Source organism: Cottoperca gobio, chromosome 13 (genome assembly GCF_900634415.1).
Source record: "Cottoperca gobio chromosome 13, fCotGob3.1, whole genome shotgun sequence".
NCBI classification, from domain to species: domain Eukaryota; kingdom Metazoa; phylum Chordata; class Actinopteri; order Perciformes; family Bovichtidae; genus Cottoperca; species Cottoperca gobio.
Window position 1 is genome coordinate 20,205,121 of NC_041367.1, and position 19,819 is coordinate 20,224,939.

At 40.5% G+C, this 19,819-nt stretch overlaps 1 protein-coding gene across 1 annotated transcript in view; it reads left to right on the top strand.

Moving 5' to 3' along the window:
- The window catches only part of sptbn4b (spectrin, beta, non-erythrocytic 4b), an 81,967-nt gene that overhangs the window by 43,754 nt on the left and 18,394 nt on the right, over positions 1–19,819 (top strand). Inside the window, 2 exon segments of the mRNA XM_029445894.1 lie at positions 1,819–1,965; positions 17,318–17,581. Of these exon segments, the coding sequence (XP_029301754.1) occupies positions 1,819–1,965; positions 17,318–17,581 (411 nt within the window).

The following is a 19,819-nucleotide window of genomic DNA, read 5'->3' on the forward strand; positions in this document are numbered from 1 at the left end:
TGTCTCTCTCTATCTCTCTTCTCTCTGCTTTACCACTGCAGCAGAGTCATGCAAGCTGGAGAGGCAGAGAGTACAGCTGCCTGGGACTGCTGCAGAGAGGAAGAGAGGGATGGTAGAGGGGGGTGGAGTGTGGAGTGCGGGCGGGGAAGGATAAAACAAAAGCAGCTATAGAGAAGTCGTGAGCTCGGTTGTAACCGGCGTGCTTCAATCCCCCCCAAAAAACCTCTTCTCCTGATTTTCAGTTTTTCTTTCCTTTCACATTCATCCTCCTGCTTTGACACCCTTTAAATCCCACCTCCCCCTCCACCTCCTCCAGCGCAGCATCATTATCCGTGACCGGTGAGCCTGGAGGCGCTGCCTGCATCCCCTACACCCCACTCCAAAAATCCCAATCCCAGTCTTTCACTCCTCCCTCTCCCCTCCTCCTCCTCCTCCTCCTCCTCCTCCTCCTCCTCCTCCTCCTCCACCCCAACCAGCTAGGCAGCCTGCTCACTCACTCAGCCTATCACTCACTCACTCACTCTCCCACATGCTGAAGGTGTGAGGCAGGGGAGGGGCTCCCATGCACTGGCTCGGCTGCCTGCCATTTTATTGTTTTGGGGAGGATGATTTTTTTTCTTCTTCTCTCAAATCCTCCTCATTCTTGCCCTCTCGCTCGTCACTGATCCACCCCCGCCCCTCCTCTCTCTCCTGGTTGAGCGTACAGCGAATCTTCAACAACATAGCAAGTAGAGAGAGAGAAAGAGAGAGAGAGAAAGAGAGAGAGAGGAGCGCAGCCTCAGTTTGAAGTCTCAGTCTGTCTCCTCAGCCTCCCGTATTGTTGTTATTTACCCTCCTGCTTGGCATTTTCCTCTCAGCACACCTTTTGTGTGGCTGTCTCGTGTTCAGCTCTCCAGAAAACGCGTCTTTCTTTCTCTATAGCTCTCTCTTTCCTCTCCTCTCCTCATTCTCTCTCCATCTGGCTCTGCGGTGAAGAGCGTCTTTGCATGTGTGTGACGGCAGACCGGCGAGGATGAGGATACCAGCGGCTGTCTGCAGCTGCCACAATCCCATGGGCTGTTCCCGTTAAACGCTGCCGGTAAATGAGTTATTCGCTTTACAGTTGAGTTAGGAGAGAGGGTCGGAGGTGCAGGTGGAACTGTGTTGCATGCCGGTGTGAGGATGTTGATGACGGAGTAACGAGGGTCCTGATGCTGACCTGAATATTCGGTGATGCTGTCAGCGCAGGCGTGAGCTGTTCTCACTGTGTGTTTGCCTCACACAGACACAGTCTGTGCAAAATGTGCATTTCACTCTTTGATGGACAGTGGATGTGTGGGGGGTTGTTTACTGTATGTGTTTGCTATGTGTGTGTTGAGGCTGTGGATCTGCTGTGTTGTGTGTACATGTGAATTCTTGCCGCCATGCTTGTTGGTACACGTGTGTCTGCCGACATGTGCCTGCTGTGCGTCATTAAACATTCATGTCTGTGTGTTTGACCTTGTATTTCCCACTGTATGAGTCGCTGGTGGGTTTATCTACAGTACACTCTATCCTGTTTCCAGAAGCTAATGAATGTGTGTATTATGATAATGTAGTGTAAGTGTGTGTGTGTGTGTGTGTGTGTGTGTGTGTGTGTGTGTGTGTGTGTGTGTGTGTGTGTCTCTTATGCAATCAAGCATATGTTTCTCTTATGAACTGGACACAATTTTAGCCTGCACCTAGTGTGTGTGAGAGTGTTTTGGTGTATCCAAATGTTTTTTAAATAAGGAATCAGTATTGACACCTCTCTCTCTCTCTCTCTCTCTCTCTCTCTCTCTCTCTCGCTCTCTCATACAGCTGGGGGACTGGGTGTGTGAGAAGATGCTGATGGCGAGGGACAGCAGCCGAGACGAGACCCAGAAGCTTCATAAGAAATGGCTGAAGCACCAGGCCTTCATGGCAGAGTTGGCCCAGAATAAGGAATGGCTGGACAAAATTGAAAAGGTGAGTGCTGCTGGTCCCTGAATGGCAGAGTTTTCCTTTTACACAGATACAGTTTTGGTACTTTTTTAAAACCTTGCTTGAAAGTTGGCGGGGTTTGTATGGATTTGGGCCACTCAGCTGCATGTCATAATATGCGCTCTTCTTAAAGTATGACTTTGCCTTTTTGTTGTTGAAGAATGTCTGTGTTTGGCAGACGTCAATATTCTCCTTGACAAAATGAATTAACATTTAAATTTGGCATCCTTGAAGCTTTGCTTGTTGTCATATGTTTCTTTGAACAGTCACATATGAAAGTGCTGAATACTAGACATCTTTGTGGCACAGCGTTATACCACATTTCTATTTTATGTTTAACTGTCTGCAGAGATAAAGTCTATACTCATCAAGTGTATACCTCCTATAGGTATGTAGGGCATGGAGACCCTGATACATTTGTTTCACTAGCTTACTGCGCTAATGCATAGCAGAGAAAACAATGTTGATTTTATCGGACTATAATAAGTGGTTATATTAGCTGTTTGGAGAGATGAATAGCAGCTGTCAAATATAGTTTATCTTTTGAAAATGTATAATTTAAAGAGAAATGTCTCCCTTCAGACAGGCATCACTGGTGTAAACACAGCTTGCACCTCAATCATCAAAGTTGCCTTTGAGTTACCCAATGTCAAATGTGTAACTGTTTTAAACAATAGTCCTTGTATTAAAAACTAATGCGTTAATTAATTAAAGCGTACCAAACCCAGGGCAGAAAGTATTACAGAGGGGTTTTATATAGAGAGGGGAGCGCCGTAACCTTCAACAGTGCTCTGTGCTCTGATAAGATCTGTTTCATATTAAAGAGATTTATACAGCACATCAGCCTCTTGTGTAAAGCTGCAGTCGTCGCAGACAAAATTGGGTTAGCCAGTGTTTCCCCAGCTGCACGTCCAGGTTTCACTGGGTTGACTTTGGCCTGTTGTGTTCACACCTCTGACTCGTGGATCTAGATGTGTAAAATCAGTACCGGTCAGTGTAACTCTAGTTCAGTGCCACATTCCCTCAGGCCGCCTGTAACTCATCACTGATTTGTTATCCTACTTAAGGCAAAGTCTCACATAGTGTTGTGTGCAGTGCCTCTGTGTTTGGCCTGTGAGAGGCAGTGAAGGCGATAATTGAATGACATTTTCTCGTGTTATAATACTACAGATGGCCGTAGATGTTATGTTGCTATCTATGTTGTCAATAGATTTCTCTAGTTTAATCGCCTGGCCTGAAACCTGAGACCTGATGCTCATTAAATGTAATGACCCCCAGAAAACATTAACTCTTTTTCTATTAAATGATCAAGAATTGTGTACTTACATCAAAAATAAACTTCATTTCAGGCAAAGGTCGAGAAAAATACATAAATGATGCATTTTCAGTCTTTGTGCCAGCAGGGTTTGATTGTGTAATAGTTAGTTGAGATAGTTTGAGAGTGCTCTGGGCACATGGAGGATTTTTCCACCTTGTGAACAGAGCGATCTGATGGGTTATAAACGGACAGCAAACCTAGTCTCTAATTGCCCTCCATGCTCATCCTTCTGCTGGGCTGAATGTGTTGCAGGTCATCAGACTATGTTGATGGATAGCAGTCAGCAGTCTCGCTGTGCCTGTTATTGGTACAGTATTCAGAGTGAGTAACAGTGAGTGGCTGCGGAAAGTGTTTTGACAGGACACATGGATGATGATGATGAATCCATATGGGCTGTTGTAGAAAATCAAACCTGTGAAGTTAGCAGGCTGCAATCTTATCTGTGTAGAGTGTATGGTATAATCTGTTCTGAGAGCCAAAGAACTACTGTAAATCTGGCGAAGAAACATCAAACGCACACTACATTTATTATCTTAAAGCTTAGTACTTGTGCTACTATCTGAAACATGAACTATTGCTATACTGAGTGTATTTCAGTCATTAAGACTCATCTTACTATGATGGTGCCTACAGTTGACTTGATCCTCTGCAGTCTGATCCTGGGCAGGGCGGACACAGAATTCCCTGGTGGGAGCAGATTTATAGAGCCAATGCTCAACACTACGTTATGTGTTATCTGTGCACATGCTTTAAGACTTCCTTTGACGCGGTTGAGACGACAGCTGATTCATTTAACATTTACGAAATGCCAACAATCTGATGTAGCTTCCTAAATGGGAGAATTTGCTGCTTTTCCTTGTCTTACATTACAGTAAACTGGAATTATTTGGGTTTTGGACTGTTCACTCTGAGCTGTGATTTTTCACTATTTCCTGACGTTTTCGTCAATAATGAAAATAATTATTGGTTGCAGCTCTAGTTCAGACGATAGCCTGATATCATATGATGGCGCAGTATCATATGATGGCGCAGTATCAGTGACATCACCCATAGGTTTCCGAAGAGCCATTATAAAGCTCAAAGCAGACAGCTAGCGGTTAGCGGCCTGAAACGGCAGCCACCTGTCACTCAAAGCGGCCACACCTCTAATAACTTCAGGTCTTAATATAATTAAACAGGTGAGTTATGTAAAAGATTTCACCTCCCAGTACAGTTTTTATGAATAGGGAAATTAGCTATAGAGACCAAAACTGTTTTTTTTTGTAGCAGGCTATAAACATGTTTATTTCTGCTGTAAAGTTGGGCCTTTTAACATGAGGGTCTGTGGGGACTGACTCTCTTCTGGAGGAAATATGTCATTTATATATCACTTTAATGGTATATATCACAATGCAGTGATTGTTCCGTAAATTCAATTAAGAAATGGTTTGAAATAACTATACTGTACTTCATCACATTTTAATATTTTCTTCCATTTTTTGTAACTCACACAAACAAAATCAACACGAATTAAAAACAAAATTCTTTCAAAGTGGAAGCTCCTGAGATTCCTAATTTCAAGTGTTACATGTTTGTCCAGTGGAAACGGTCTTGAACAGTCGGCAACAGAAAAGCTTCAAGTAAAGCAGTGAAGTCGAGGTATTGCATCACTGTGGCTGAGGGCTATACAGGTACGCAGCTTCACCCACTACTGGCCTATAATCAGCTCATTATGTCTAATTACTGTGAGCCTGTTGCCAAGAACCCAGCCTTTTCTCTGTATTTCTTCTTCTATGGTGGGCACTGTGACGTCGGTGTGTGTGTGTGTGTGTGTGTGTGTATAACGTAGAGAGAGCAGCCTGAGAGTGCCGGGCTGGTTCCATTATAGATTCATAGGTCACGTGCTTATCTGAAAGCAGAGTTTGGTTACTGGAAAATGCTTACAGGAGGAGCGAGAGAGTGACAGAGACAGATAAAAGGAGGAGGAGAAACACTTTAGTTTCTTGTATTTGCATAATTTAAATATATTGTACATTGAAAAATAAAAACATTTGCAAAGCAAGAATACATGTGTGATGAAAACTGATATAAATGCATCAATCTCAGAACCCATCGGTTATCGGTCTGACAAGGATTTAGTCTCTGGGGGCAGCAGGCAATATTTCTGGGGTTCAGGTGTAGCGCCCAAGACTTCCTTTTCCATGCGCCAGTCATTGTTTCCAGTCCGATTAGCAACTTGAGACGAGACAACGATCGTCATACTATAGCCGTGGGTTACGCCTCTTTGGTCAATATTACTCGGACTACAAACAGAAACCAGAACGCTTCTGTTAGCAACATTTTCTCCCGTTGACTGCAGATTCTGGATTATAGGCAGATATCTGTTTATAGAGATTATGAATGCATTATTCTCATATATATTTTGTCATGACTACAGTTGAAAAATGGCCTTGGTTGTCTGAAAGGTGGTCTGTAAAGGATCTGTGCACCTGGACCTCTACAAATATGGAGTCTAATGTATGAAGGAGTCCATCGCTAAGTGAAGTTATTTGTTTTCAGATGAATGTATGTTATTTGCCTCACAATAAAAAAGCAGTTTGAAGATCAAGACTTAGTTTTAGGATTAGGAATAACATTAAGTTTAGATGTTAGGAATATATAATGTGATCCTCACAAGTACAGTAACGTGTGTTGGTGTGTGTCCTGCTCTCGTGGTCACAGCAACTCCAGCTTCACCCCAAAAGCCTGCTCCATGGCCGTTGCTAAGCAACTTAAAGTGTTTTGCAAGATAACATTCATAGGATTTGGCATCTTGTCACGGCAGTATTGATATGAATGTGTACAAGTTGCTGACTAGTGATAGAAACATTGTTCTATTCCTTTGTACTGTGCTGTGGCTGAGGTCCTATAATTAATATATTTGCATGATTTATATTAATACAACGAAAACATCTTTGGGCTGGATGTGTTAGGTAAATAGTCATGTGAATTGTTATTGCAGCGTTTTAGAGCTGATTGTGGTCCTGTTCACTGGTAGATGGTACTTCCTGTCCAAAGACTCTGCATCTTGTGTCCTGGTTGTGTCTCTCTGCTGGTGTCCTCTGAGAGTCCCCAGTCTATTTATGTAATCGGGTAAGAACCTCTCTGCCGTGAAGGACTGTGTGAAGCACATTGCCTGTTTTTAGGTTAGCGTCAGCCATCTGTAAGTGTGTATCTGTATTTCAGTGTGTAGAGTGCAGAGCTTTAACCAGGGAACTGAATAATAGCTCAAACTACTTAAATATCTTAGATAATCTTTGGTAGCTACAGATGACATTGGCACAGTTTGGCCTGTTTGTCCACCTTTTCTCCCCCTCTTCAGTGAAAGCACTCTTTACAACAAGATCTCTTAAAAGTGTCTGTCTCTTAAAGTCCTAGGCAGATTCCAGCTCTGCAGTGCTTCTAGCTAACCAAAGGCTAACATCAGGATCAAAGCTTAACATGACACTTGCTGTTGGTTTGTCAATAGCAAAGGCTACATCCGCATTTTACTCTGGTGGATCCAAATATCTGTGACAAGACACCAGGAAATATCTTCATCCTCTTAGAGAGACACATGGTCTTACAAGGTCCATCATTATCAAATCAGATCTGTTTTGATCAAAATGTCTCCCCCTACCCCACCCCCAGTTACACCACCTCTTGCTTCATGTGAGTTTATGCGCCCTGATTAATGTTTCGTTCTAAAGGAAGTACATACCAAAATGAAGTAAATGTTTTGTACTGTGCCTTGGAGCTTAACACAAAAACTGTGTGAAGCATTCTCACAGGGCTTTCACACTAAAAGACCAAGTTCAACATTGTGAAGAGCAAGGCCATGATCTCCAATGAAGAGAGGGACTGACCTCCATAGGGATCTTCCAAAGGGATTCTGGAATTGATGCAAAGCTGAAATTGTGACAAGAAAGCGTTTACAGCACAGGACAATGGAGAAGTTCTGTAACTATATTCTCCAATACAAATACTCCAATACTTTCAGCTATAGACAGTGTACCCTAGTGCAAGACACCGTCAAGCACATCTGTGTTTGTCAGTGTGTGACATCTTGTGGGAGTCTGAGAGGATGGAACTTTGTGAAAGAGCTTTTTTGGATGATTATGATGCTTCTTGTGTGCTGTGTTCTGTTGTGACGTCAAGTGGCCGGCAGCAGCTGGAGCGACTTCTCTCTCTAGCTGTCCAATCATCTCTCCCTTCTCCTTGTCTTCCCTCCTCTTCGTACAGCTCATGTATGAAGGTCATTCCTCCTTCACACCCCTTCTCTCTCTCTCTCTCTCTCTCTCTCTCTCTCTCTCTCTCTCTCTCTCTCTCTCTCTCTCTCTCTCTCTCTCTCTCTCTCTCCTTTAATTAGGGGGAAGAAATGTGTTAAGATTTAAAACTGAGAGAGAAAACTGCTGAGATTCAGCCTACAACAGCAGGTGTTAATGTAGTGTAGTGGAGAGGGATGAATCCAATAAGCTGAGGTTTGCAGTGTTCTGAATGTGTAATGCATTGTTTAATCAATAACTGTGATTATATGTAGATCTGATATAACATGAAACTGACAAGGATGAAAGAATGAGTGCAACGATGAAAGATTAATGCCCAGATGCAACTGTACAGAGCTGCACATCAATGTAACACACATTTACATTACATTTGTCATTTAGCAGACGTCACAGTGAACTAACTACAGGCACAGACCCCCTGGAGAAACTTGCTGGTATTGAACTCACAAGCCTCCAGGGTTTCGAGTTGGTAAGTTAGATCACGAGACCACCACCACACCTGTAACTGTGCTCTGCATGTCTTTAGGAGATGTGTTGCTTGTAAAGACGTGCCTAGTCATTCTGTAATGTCTGTACTGTAACTCTGCAGTGATTTAGACGGAATAGAAGCTGCTGGCTGTTACGGATGATTTGCCTCAGTTGCAGCAGATTGTGTTTATTTGTGTATGTGAGTATGTGGGGGAGTGTGTGAGTGCACACTGAACATGGCTTCTTCCACAAGCCTATATCCAATGGGCTTTTGATTCCTGTCCCCTTCTCTCTCATTATGCTTGATAATTAATTGGCCTAATTAAGAACAACAATGTCTGCCTCTGCGGCCCTGATCCCACCATCGCCCACTCTCTCTGTGTCGTATCACACACGTAAAGAGTAGAATAGTTTTAGGTGAATAGACTGTGAATAAGCCATATGTTTTAATTAATATTTGAACCTTTGTCTCAGCGTCTTAGCTGTTGTTTTGAGTTTGTAGCAGTTGTCTAGCTGCCCCTCTCCTCATATATGATTCCTTGTGGTGTTTGTACACAGCCAGCATATCTGGAGAAACCAGGGTTTGTTGTGTCTACTGAATACTAGTGGTCCTGGGTGTCAAAAACTAAATAGTTGGATAGATGACGGAGAAACAAGTTTAGTTATTTATATCATTGCTAATAATTGCTAATAATGGATTGATGTTTGACCTGAAGGTGTGTTTTCCTTCTTTATCTTCTGTATAGTGGGCATTTTTGGATATCTTATCCTTTGCATTGTCAGATTTGGCTCAACTTTCATCAGCTTAAGCCTCAGCCTCACTTAGGCTCAGCCATGCTTTAAGCTGACATGCTAACGTAAGCCTTTCCTTTTAAAACATAGCTAAGTGACGTTAGTGTTGGTTACTTACAGTTCGATGTTGGAGCATTTATTTCACAATGTCAAGCATGTGGGTGGCACGTCACATACAAAACGTTACCATGCATACATGTTAGGGTCAGCATATGGTAACATTAGAATCTTAGCATGCTAATGTTTCCATGAGCCATTTGCATTTTGCTAAATTTAGAGCTAAGGCTGATGGGAGGTCTTCTGTCCTGAACTGGATTTTTAGTGATGATCCCATGACTCTGAACCAGTAGTAGTATTGTAGCCATTGGCATTGCTAGAGCTAAGTAAATAATCATTTTAAAAAGCTCTTGTGAATCAAATGAGTTGGCAAAACCTAAATGATGTATGCACATTAGTGCCCTTATCTCATTTCCCTTTTTGACATATTACTACATATACAACTGCGTCACTTCATAAAGCCCTGTGTGCATTAAGCTTTGACCTCCAGTTTTGTGCCGACTCTGCAGTATATGAGAAAGTATGTGCGTAAATGAGGGACTGTGTGTGTGGGTGGGTGTGGAGGTATGTGCGGTAAGAACATCAATGGAGCAGTGATGACACTAGCACTCTCACTGAGAGCAAATGGTTAACTGAGACAAAGATCTGATGTTATATTTTTATGCTCCTTCAATCAATTCCAGTTTTATTTCGATACTCTAGAAACATCGTTCATGCAGCTCGCATGCCAGTTTAGAGTTGAACTGAACTGGGACAGTGATGCTGAGAAAGACAGAGAAGACTGAAGTCTCCTTGGATTAAAAAGCAGATTTCATGGCTGTAGTAGACCTCTTAAAAACTATGTGGTTGCTCTCTGCTAAAAGCTGGCTAGATAAACTATATAATTTAAGTAAATACACTGATTTATTCGTTTTTGAGATGTTGCACTTCTTGCAGTATTTGATTCCATAGTAGTGAATTGTAAATCCAGCTGCAGACAGCTGAAGGCCGACTCTGCCGCTCCAACTTCAACTTCAACTTCAGTTCCTTCAAAGTGCACATTACCGAGAATCTCTGTACACTTTACTTTTACTTTAAGTCGATGAAAAATAACAGAGAAGAAAACACACAATATTACATGAAAAGTACACAGAGATACACACACACACTACATGTCATAATGTTTGTATGACAACAAGGTTAAGGTTAGTCATTTTAAAAACAAAGATCCGTAACAGGATCGAGGTAGCTAACCTTGTTATTTAGGTAAAAGTCAGTGATTTTGGTTCCCAGACGATATAATTAGGAAAGATCACAGTTGACAGAAAAAAGATGTGTTTTCAGAATTTGCAGTGGGAGATTATTCCAGAGAAGTGGGGCTCGGTGGGCAAATACTCACCCACCGAGAAAGTTCTTGTTAAAGCGAGGAATGGTTAAGTAACCGGCAGCAGGGGAACGTAAACGGGGAAATTAAGTTTATGGGGAAATATGGTTGGAAATATGTGAGGGGTGAAATTCCACAAAACAAAACCATAGATCCCATTTATTTCAACATACACTCCTTTATTACCGTTTGCATTCTGTTTTTTGCAAATGCATTATTAATCCCTGATGATTCTCTACAAGTTTCTCGCCAAAAATAAGCATTACAAGATTAAATTTGAACACATCATGATAAAGTTATAATTAACCTGTGCCCAAAACTAATCTTTACTAATTAGATCTTAAACGCATCATAATGTAACTCAATGGAATTATTTAGCCCAATTTGACTGTGCTGCCCACCGGTAGCTAATAGTGAACGTTACTAGCTCTCCAATTTTTCAAATTCTTCCAATTTCAACACGGATTTGTTGTTAAAAATGTTGCATTATCAGGGAAATTTTCTATCTTCCCTGGAACAAGGGGACGCTGTTTGTCTACCTGCAGTACTGTGAAAAAACGAGAAGTTAGTACTGACGCATTGGTACTCATGACATGTTGTTTTACATTATATCAGGCTATTCTTTTCATATCCTTCCACAGTTAAAATGAATATCTGCTGCTTTACTTACTGCTAAAACTGGTATATGCAGTAGTTTCCATTAAAACAGGCAAACAAAGCAAAAACTCTGGCTTCCACGTCATCTAGTTTCTGACCTCAATGCGTCTCACAGTGATACTATACAGAAGCTTCCTCTGCAGTGCACTGCAACCCTGTTGTTAGGACTCTTATCCTTGAGAAGGGTCATGCAAACGAAATACGTTTAAACCTAAATCTGTTTGCTTGATTGGTTTTGAGCATAATTTAGCAATATTCAGTAGTCTGTTTATTTTGGCAAGATTTCAAAGAAAACAAGTACCCTTGTTTTAACAGCAACCCATACAAGTGACTTCTGTAAGTGTCTTTTTTTCAAATTTTCTGATTAAATTCTTATTATTGTGTTTAAACTTTGATGGTATGACTTTATCAGCACAAAGTTCCTCTATTTCTTTACCTACGTTAAGTTCATATCAGATAGGAAAGTGCAGTGAAATGAAATGAATCCCAACAGAGTGTTTTCTCTTATACCTCCCAAATCCTGGAGCACTCTGAGCTTTCTGATGCTCTCATTACAAAAGACACACTCAGGGGCTGGAGAAAGACAAAAGTAAAAAAAAACAAGGTTCAGTCCTTCCTCCAGTCAAAGTGATGCTTTTACAGCAGCACAGAGGAGAGAAGGGCGCTTTTTAGGTAGAAGGGTGCTCACAGTGCTCATCTCCCAGCTCGAGATGGGCACCTTGTGTGTGTGTGTGTGTGTGTGTGTGTGTGTGTGTGTGTGTGTGTGTGTGTGTGTGTGTGTGTGTGTGTGTGTGTGTGTGTGCGTGCGTGCGTGCGTGCGTGCGTGCGTGCGTGCGTGCGTGCGTGCGTGCGTGCGTGTGCGTGTGTACAGTAAGTGCCTACCTCTCCAGAGCCAGAGCAGACTGCTTGTAAGATGATGCCTTCTTTGTATCTCTGTGCTGCAGTAAAAACACGAGTACAGACAGTGATGAATTATAAAAACATAATTTGTGCAGTTGGGCAACATGTTTGTAATATCTCAGTTGTCTTAGACATGTTCATTTTAGTTTTCCTTCCATTTGTTTTCTCTAGCATTTTGTTAATTTTGCAATTAATGCGTCAAATAATATATCATATTATAAGTAAAACATGAGGAGGTGGTGATATTTTCTTTAGCTGTATCCTGGTTCCATACTACATACACATTCTATAATATATATACCACAAACCAATCATCTTAGTTTCTTGTTTAAGCAGTTAGTATACCAAAAAAAGAACTTTCCCATTTCATGCTAACATGAAATAATACAATATTAAAAAGATCGGACGAGCACACGGTGTAAATATTGACACAATAGCTGCAGTGGCCTGAGTGTGACAGACACACTGACCAGCAGAGTGTCAGCAGTGACGCTCAGGAGCAGATGTCTGCTGTAATATACAGACGGCCCATCTGTTACTGTTACCATCAGTGTCTGTCAGGAGTCTCACTCCCTCTCCGTCTTCACTTCGCCTGTTTTTTCTTTTGTTCTTACTCATTTTGTTTTTGGTTATTCTCTTAGTATTTGATTTATCTTTAATCACAGCATAGCCCTTCCTCTTTTCTTTGTTGCATTTTCATGAGACAGTTGATAGTGTAGAGGCAGACAGGAAATGAAGGGAGAGAGGAGAACTTGCAACAAAGGTCATAGGCGAGACACATTAAAAAAATAATGGTCAAAATCAATACAGCGGAGGCAGAGATACCCAGACTTTTAGTTCCTGGTATAGGTCAAGTTCCAAAAACACGTTAGCATGGTAAACACCAATGACTTTTGCCCCTAGTTTGTAACACAGGCTGTTAAACGCTACGTTTACTAAATACCCGTGTATGTGTGGACTAGGCCTTAAAAGTTAAAAAGAAAACATAGTGTCAGACGTGAATTTTCCTTCACATTGTTTAGGATCGGGTTGCTTTGGGATCTCTGCAGATACTGTTTGTATTAATATCATGATCCTCTTTGAACTGCAGACAGAATATGTGTCAGTGTGGAGTAGCAGCTCTTAAGCTTGTGGGTGAAGCTGCTCGAGCCCACGCAGCCCTCCCACTCAACGCAGAGGACAATGTGTTTGTGTAGTGTGTGCTCCTGTACAACGTTCAGTTCCTCTTTATTTCCTCTGTGTTCATTTTAATGTGCGTACACACTGTATTTATACAGGGGGCGCTTCACTGAGAGCAATGCTCTGTTTTGCAGTAACGCTCATTAACGCAGTTACACATTCACACCTGGAAGCTGCACAAACACTGATCTGCTAGGGTTAAGGGGTTAAACTTTAAACTTTATGTTTTTAGTATTAATTTACTTTGTTTTATGACTAAGCTTGCTTTTATAATACTCACTTTTACAGCGTGGAGCTACCTTGGTGTAACCAGAGATACAGTATCTTCAAGCCTTCTCACACAGCCGGTCCGAGGGTTTGGACCGGAAACCTTTTTTTATCATCTCAGTGCCATACAGTTTCCAGTCATCAGGCAGCTCTGTGTGTCTGTAGATTGTATCATAACCTGAGTGAATCAGGCAGGATGTTGTCCTCTGCGGATGATGAGTCACTGCTCAAAGTTATTTCACCGTCTCGGTGAAATGTGTTGGCAGAGTCTGAAATTACCTCCTGCCAAGCACCAAATGCTGGAAAATTCAGTCAGAATATATTTAGAATATTTTTCTATTTTAATTTCTCTTACTGTGTTTATCAATGCACCAATTCACAAAATCAAATCCTTGTATGTGAAAACCTACTTGGCAATAAACAAAATACTGATTCTGATATTATTACCGCCGCCAAGGACGTTATCTTTTCGGTCTGTCAGTACGATTACTACTTGCCCGATCTTCGTATAACTTGGTGGAAGGGTGGTAGCTGGGGCCAAGGAAGAACCTATAAAATGTTGTAGCAGATCCGAGTCATGGGACGGATACACGCATCATTTTTTTATTTCGTTTACATTGCAAGATAGTGCATTTGTGCTTCCTTCATGTGATATCGGAATAATGGGAGAAATCTGTTCCCCACTGCGAAAAATGTACACAAACACCTCCCTCAAATAGGAACAACAACTCAGACGCAGATATCGACGTGTTGTTTAAAATAAAATACAACTCACATCCTTCGTAGTGTCCATGTTGTTACGATGAAAAAGGTCGGAAGAACAGCTTTCCAACTCAGGAAACGGGACCATTCGAGGAGCACATGAATGCACCATGGTGGAGGTCTGCGCTCTTTCGAAATCTCCAACTTCTGTTTCACAATATGATGGATTCCAAACAAAATTGGTGGCACAAGTTAGCTAGTAAGTTTAATATGTTTATGAACACCCTTTGAAAATCATATTTGGCTTATTTCCCTAAACATTTGTGAATTAGTAGAACCTTTGTTGGTATACATTATACTTGGCAGGTGTTTTTTTAGCTTACTAACCTTTGGAGTTGTACCAAATATAAATTGGTACTTGAAATGTTAGGAGTTGATTCTAAAGAGTACACAGAGAACATTGTTGTGATGACTCGTAATATACAACAATTTTTACCTTGGCAATATTATATTGCTAGCAGCATGACTGAGGTAAAGGCATTACGTATTAGCCGTGCTAGCAGCACGCCGCCATCTGTTGGTCGGTCAGTTGGTTCCCCACTTTGGTCCAGAATGACTCACCAAAAACAAGATTGAATACTATGACAATTTAAGGTTCCCAGGGAATGAATCCTACTGACTTTGGTAATCCGGACTTTCCCTGCAGCCCCACCATGAAGTTGGTTTGGGATTTTAAGTGAAATATCTCTGTTTAACTGTTTGATGGATTGCCATAAGATTTGGTTTACACATATATAATCCCAGGATAGATTGTAATCACTTTGGTGATCCTCTGACTTTCATCTAGCGACATGATCAGGTAAAACTTCTCACTTTGTACAGCACTTTAGTTCATCTCCAAATACTTGCAAAACTTATTACATTATGTCATTAGAAAATGCGTTTCAGAGGCGTTTAGGGCCAAGTATAATCACTTCAGTTTTGTCTGTGTTTAACACAGTTATATTTTGTTTCTGTCGTGTGTAAATGAAGTGAGTGTGATGATCAGCCATGTAAAATGACTGGTTCTGTCAATGGAGTCTGGTGGCTTTAAAGAGAGCGTAACGGCTGTTTCTTGTCACATTAACTGTATAAAGGGCTTATTTAGACCAAACTGAGTTGGAAAAAGACTTTCTGACTTTTTTTGATAAGTTTGGTTTTATTTCTGTTGAGTTTGAATGAAATGTGTTTTGATGAGCAAAGTGCAATTACATTTTCTGAATGCTAATATTCTATCAATATTTCTATTCAAAGTAAAAAAAGAAAACGTCCACCAGCTCACACGCTAGAACTGTTCCATTGTGTGTGTTCTCTGAATGCCACGAAGGAGTCTTGCCTCTGAAGGACCTGATCCGGGAGGACCCGTCCTACCAAGAAGGCAGCCTTGACTTTCAGAAACACCCATAGACACTGAATGAATACTTTGTAATGCCCTTACTTACCATATAATGTAAGTAAGTATCAAACAGATTGTGTTTAAAGTTACCTTCCCCAACGCTGGCTTTGGCAGTTTGACACAGAGCCACCAATTTCTTTTTCTGTTTTTTAATCAGATATTTTTTCTTTGTTTGTTATCCTCCTTTTTTCTGTAACTGTCTTTTTCTCTTCAACACACACACACACACACACACACACACACACACACACACACACACACACACACACACACTCACACTCACACTCACACTCACACCCACAAACACACAAGCTCCAAAAAACGAATTACAATTGGATGGGTGAAGGATTTCACTGTGGGGGAGGCCAAATGGAGAAAAAAGGAAGGGAGCAGGTGTACAAAAAGAATGGTGTGTGTGTGTGTGTGTGTGTGTGTGTGTGTGTGTGTGTGTGTGTGTGTAAGGGTGTAAGGGTGTAAGGGTGTTCAGAACAGGATGAGGTTCAAAAGGGGGCAGAAATATGAAAAAGAGAGGACAGAAAGAGAGAAGGGGGAAGGGGAGTGTGAGGAAATTTATGAGGCACGGTTTAATCTCTTTTCACACACACCCGGTTCCACACATCATTATCCACATAAGATCCAGTGAATATTTGTGGATGTGATGAAACAGAGAAAAGAAACGCAGACTCTGGACGCAGCCTCCTTATGATTATATTTAGATGTTACATTTCCGTAGGGCTGCAACTAATGATTATTTATTATTTTATGATTGATTGTTTGGTCTGCAAAGTGTCAACAAATTGTAGAAACTACCTTCACAGTTTCACAGAGCCTGAAGTGACGTCTTCAAATAGCTTGTTTTGTGCGATCAACAGTTTAGATACCCAGTTTACTTTCGTAAATGAGTTAGAAAACCAGAAAATATAATTACATTTAAGAAGCTGAAACCAGTGACTTTTTACAATCTTTGCTTAAAAATTACTTAAAATTGATGCCAATTAATTTTCTAATGAGTGAATCAACTAATTATCACATTTCAGTGCCTGACATGTCATGAGGTCAACTGATTAGTTTATTCAAATTATAAAACGTGTTTATAATTATTATTTATTCTCAAATGGGAAAACTGCGTCATTGTGAAGAAAAGGGATTTTCTGATCGTTGATTGTGATGACAGATTGTTGACATTTGATTAACAAAACAGATTACATAGAACAATCATCTCTACATTAACTGATAAGGAAATGGATAATTACCTGCAGCAATAAAAAGGGTATGAATTAAATCCGTGAATTTGCAACAGATGGTGTCATGTTTCCCTCTCTGTCTTAAAATAGTCTATTGCACACCCTCTATTGTCTATTTTATTTTATATTTATTCTTTGTTCTTTGATTGTATACCACGCTTTTTCTGCAGCGTTACTGCTAACTGGAATATGCACAGCTACTTTTCACTTTCACACAGCTGAATAAAAACTCATATTAGAAACTCAATTCTTCTCATGATGTTATCTGAGCACATTCTCAGATTCGATTTTGGCATAAATGTGCAAATGTGATTAACATGAAACTGATGCTTAAAGATTATGAGTTTATGTTAATACTTCCCAGGTGCTGGGTAGAGACACAGATTCACTGATTAAGATGGTAGTTATTTTACTTTGTGACCTTATTATCATAACAGGTTATGTTTAATATTGCATGGTGATTATAGTGTGACATTTAGTAGCTTAAGTGCATTTTGTGTTTGCCTGAAGTGTTGTATGCTTTTGATTGTGCTCTACATGTTCAACTCTTCACTAGTTACATGGGCTGTATGTCCTTTTTGCCTTTAATGGTCCCTTATCATTGAAACATAAATGTTTCTGACCCCTGTCTCACCTCTTTCTCTGTGTTCCTCCCTCGTGCCGTCCATCCAGGAGGGTCAGCAGCTGATCCAGGAGAAGCCGGAGCTCAGCCAGGTGGTCCGGATGAAGCTGGAGGAGATCAGAGAGTGCTGGCAGGACCTGGAGAGCACCACCCAGGCCAAAGCCCGCCAGCTCTTTGAGTCCAACAAGGCCGACCTGCTGGTGCAGAGCTACGAAAGCATGGATCAGAGACTTGGCCAACTGGAGTGTCAACTGGCCTATGTGGACCAGGGACAGGACCTCACTACTGTCAACAAGCAGCTCAAGAAACTACACGTACGTAGGATTTAAAAACATAAAGTTTCTTTCACTCGATTCTCGCAGCCATTTGAACCAGAAACCCTGCAGGTCAAACGCTGTGTCTCCAACTTTCATCTTACTCGTTCTCAAACGTTTTGAGCTGCAGAGTGTTGAACAGTGAACCCACATTATGATTATTGACCTTTTTAATTATTTTCACTTTCATTATCAGAGGAGACTTGGAACTTTGATAAGAACATTTAAACACAACAAAAATAAAACATTTGATTAACAGAAATGTCCTTTTCTTTATCCCGTTAATTGGTCAGCTCTAGGCTACAGATTGTTATATTACAAAGACATTTTCTCCAAGATAAACATTAATATTTAAATGTACAGGAAACAAACTTCCTTTGTATCAGTCTAACAAGCAGCCAACAACATAATATGTGTCTCTATTTCCCTCATGAATCACTAAAGCATTGTTCTGGCACTTCTCTAGTTTTAGCCAAAGCAAAAAGTTCATGTAGCGAATGATCACATTTCTAACCTTTTTTGCACCAAAGATGTGCAAAATATTGTGCTAAAAACATAATGAATAATTAATGAATTAATAATGAAGAATAATTTATTCTAAGTATCCATTTACTGTGTCACATGATCTCCAATGCTTTTCCAAACAGTTGGACCTAGATTTTGAATATGACATGTAGCTTCTTTACTCTCTATGCTGAACTGTCTCACAATGACTCACTGTTCACGGTATTATGGCCACACAGTGATGGCCTCTTCTCATTAATATTTGAACAAAACATCATGTTTGGAAATGACTTACAGCTCCCTTTCTCACTGTGTGCCTACAGTGCTTTCCATTCAGCTTTTCATCTCATTTCCGCAAAGTCAGGCTCTTTCACTTTCACGCCAACATCAATTTTTAATTTCTGTTTATGGTTTTTGGAAACACTAACCAGCCATTCAACCTGGTGAGCTTTCACAAGACTTCATCCAAACATCCTTTTACAAATACTGAAGAGTGGAAATTATTGATTAATCACATTTTATATACAGATATTGTTCAAATGATATATTGTTTGCCAATTTAAACCAACAGATTCTGATGTTCTTTATTAAGCTAATTGTTTTGTGATTGATAGGATACAGTTTCATCTCGTTTTCTCCTGTGTTTAGTCACTTTACTGCAGGATATGCTAATTGAATATTAGTTCAGTTTATGTTACACGTCCAAATTAAATTCTTTAATTATTGTAGTAATACTAAACACTGTTATTCTGTGGACTGATTGATTGTGGATGGTGAGAGATTACATCTCTGTAGTGGTGTGAAGACAATGTTTTGATCAGTAATAATAAGAGCTGAATTTTAAATGTTGTTGAAAGCTTGTGAGCGCTACATTTCTGATCGAGAACTGATTCAAGACATTCGACCCCGTGGCATCTCCGCCATCTTCGGTTTGTGAATGTGCGTAAAGTCAAGTACTTTGTGCTGTTGAAAAGCGGATAATCTATATAGGTGCAGTCCATTTAGCATTTACCAGTAACCAAAACTCAATCAACATGAAATGAAAACATACCAAAGAGCTTTCAGTTGAGCCCAGCTGTATTCTCAAAGCATGTATTTGGTAAAGTACTCGTGTGTGCAGTCAGGAGCAGAAGGCTGTGGATGGAGCCCCGTGTCTCCTCACAGACAGATGGCTGCTTCTCTTGTTTACACCATGTAGCACCCAATAATGTAACAACTTCCTGAAGATGTAATAATGCATGTAAAAGTAATAACATTTGCATTTAAGCCTGATCAAAAATATAATAAAAACCCAATAGAGTAATAACTTGACCAATAACGTCATAAAATGTTCTGACTGATATTTTATACTGATCAGCAGTGGCGTTATTTTCCTGCACATGTCAAAACAATTAAACTGTTTTCTCACAGAAATGTGACAGCACCATGTTCAACACAAAGTAACGCTCACTTTGTCTTATCAGGAAAATACATCAAAATGTAATAAAACTGAAATGAGTGGTTTTCAAAGTGTTTTGGTCGGGCCCCATATGAAACTATAACACCTGTGAGTTGATGCCTCCATCATTAGCGGGTGAAATTGAGTAAAAGTCAAACGTTTTCAACTTCTAGCATGTACTTCAGCTTCAGGTCAACTTTCAACTTTTTTCTTTATTTTAAATTCTTCATTTAAGAAATATCATATCAGGACAAAGGAGACATTTAATAAGAATCACTGTTGTCTTAGAAGGAAAA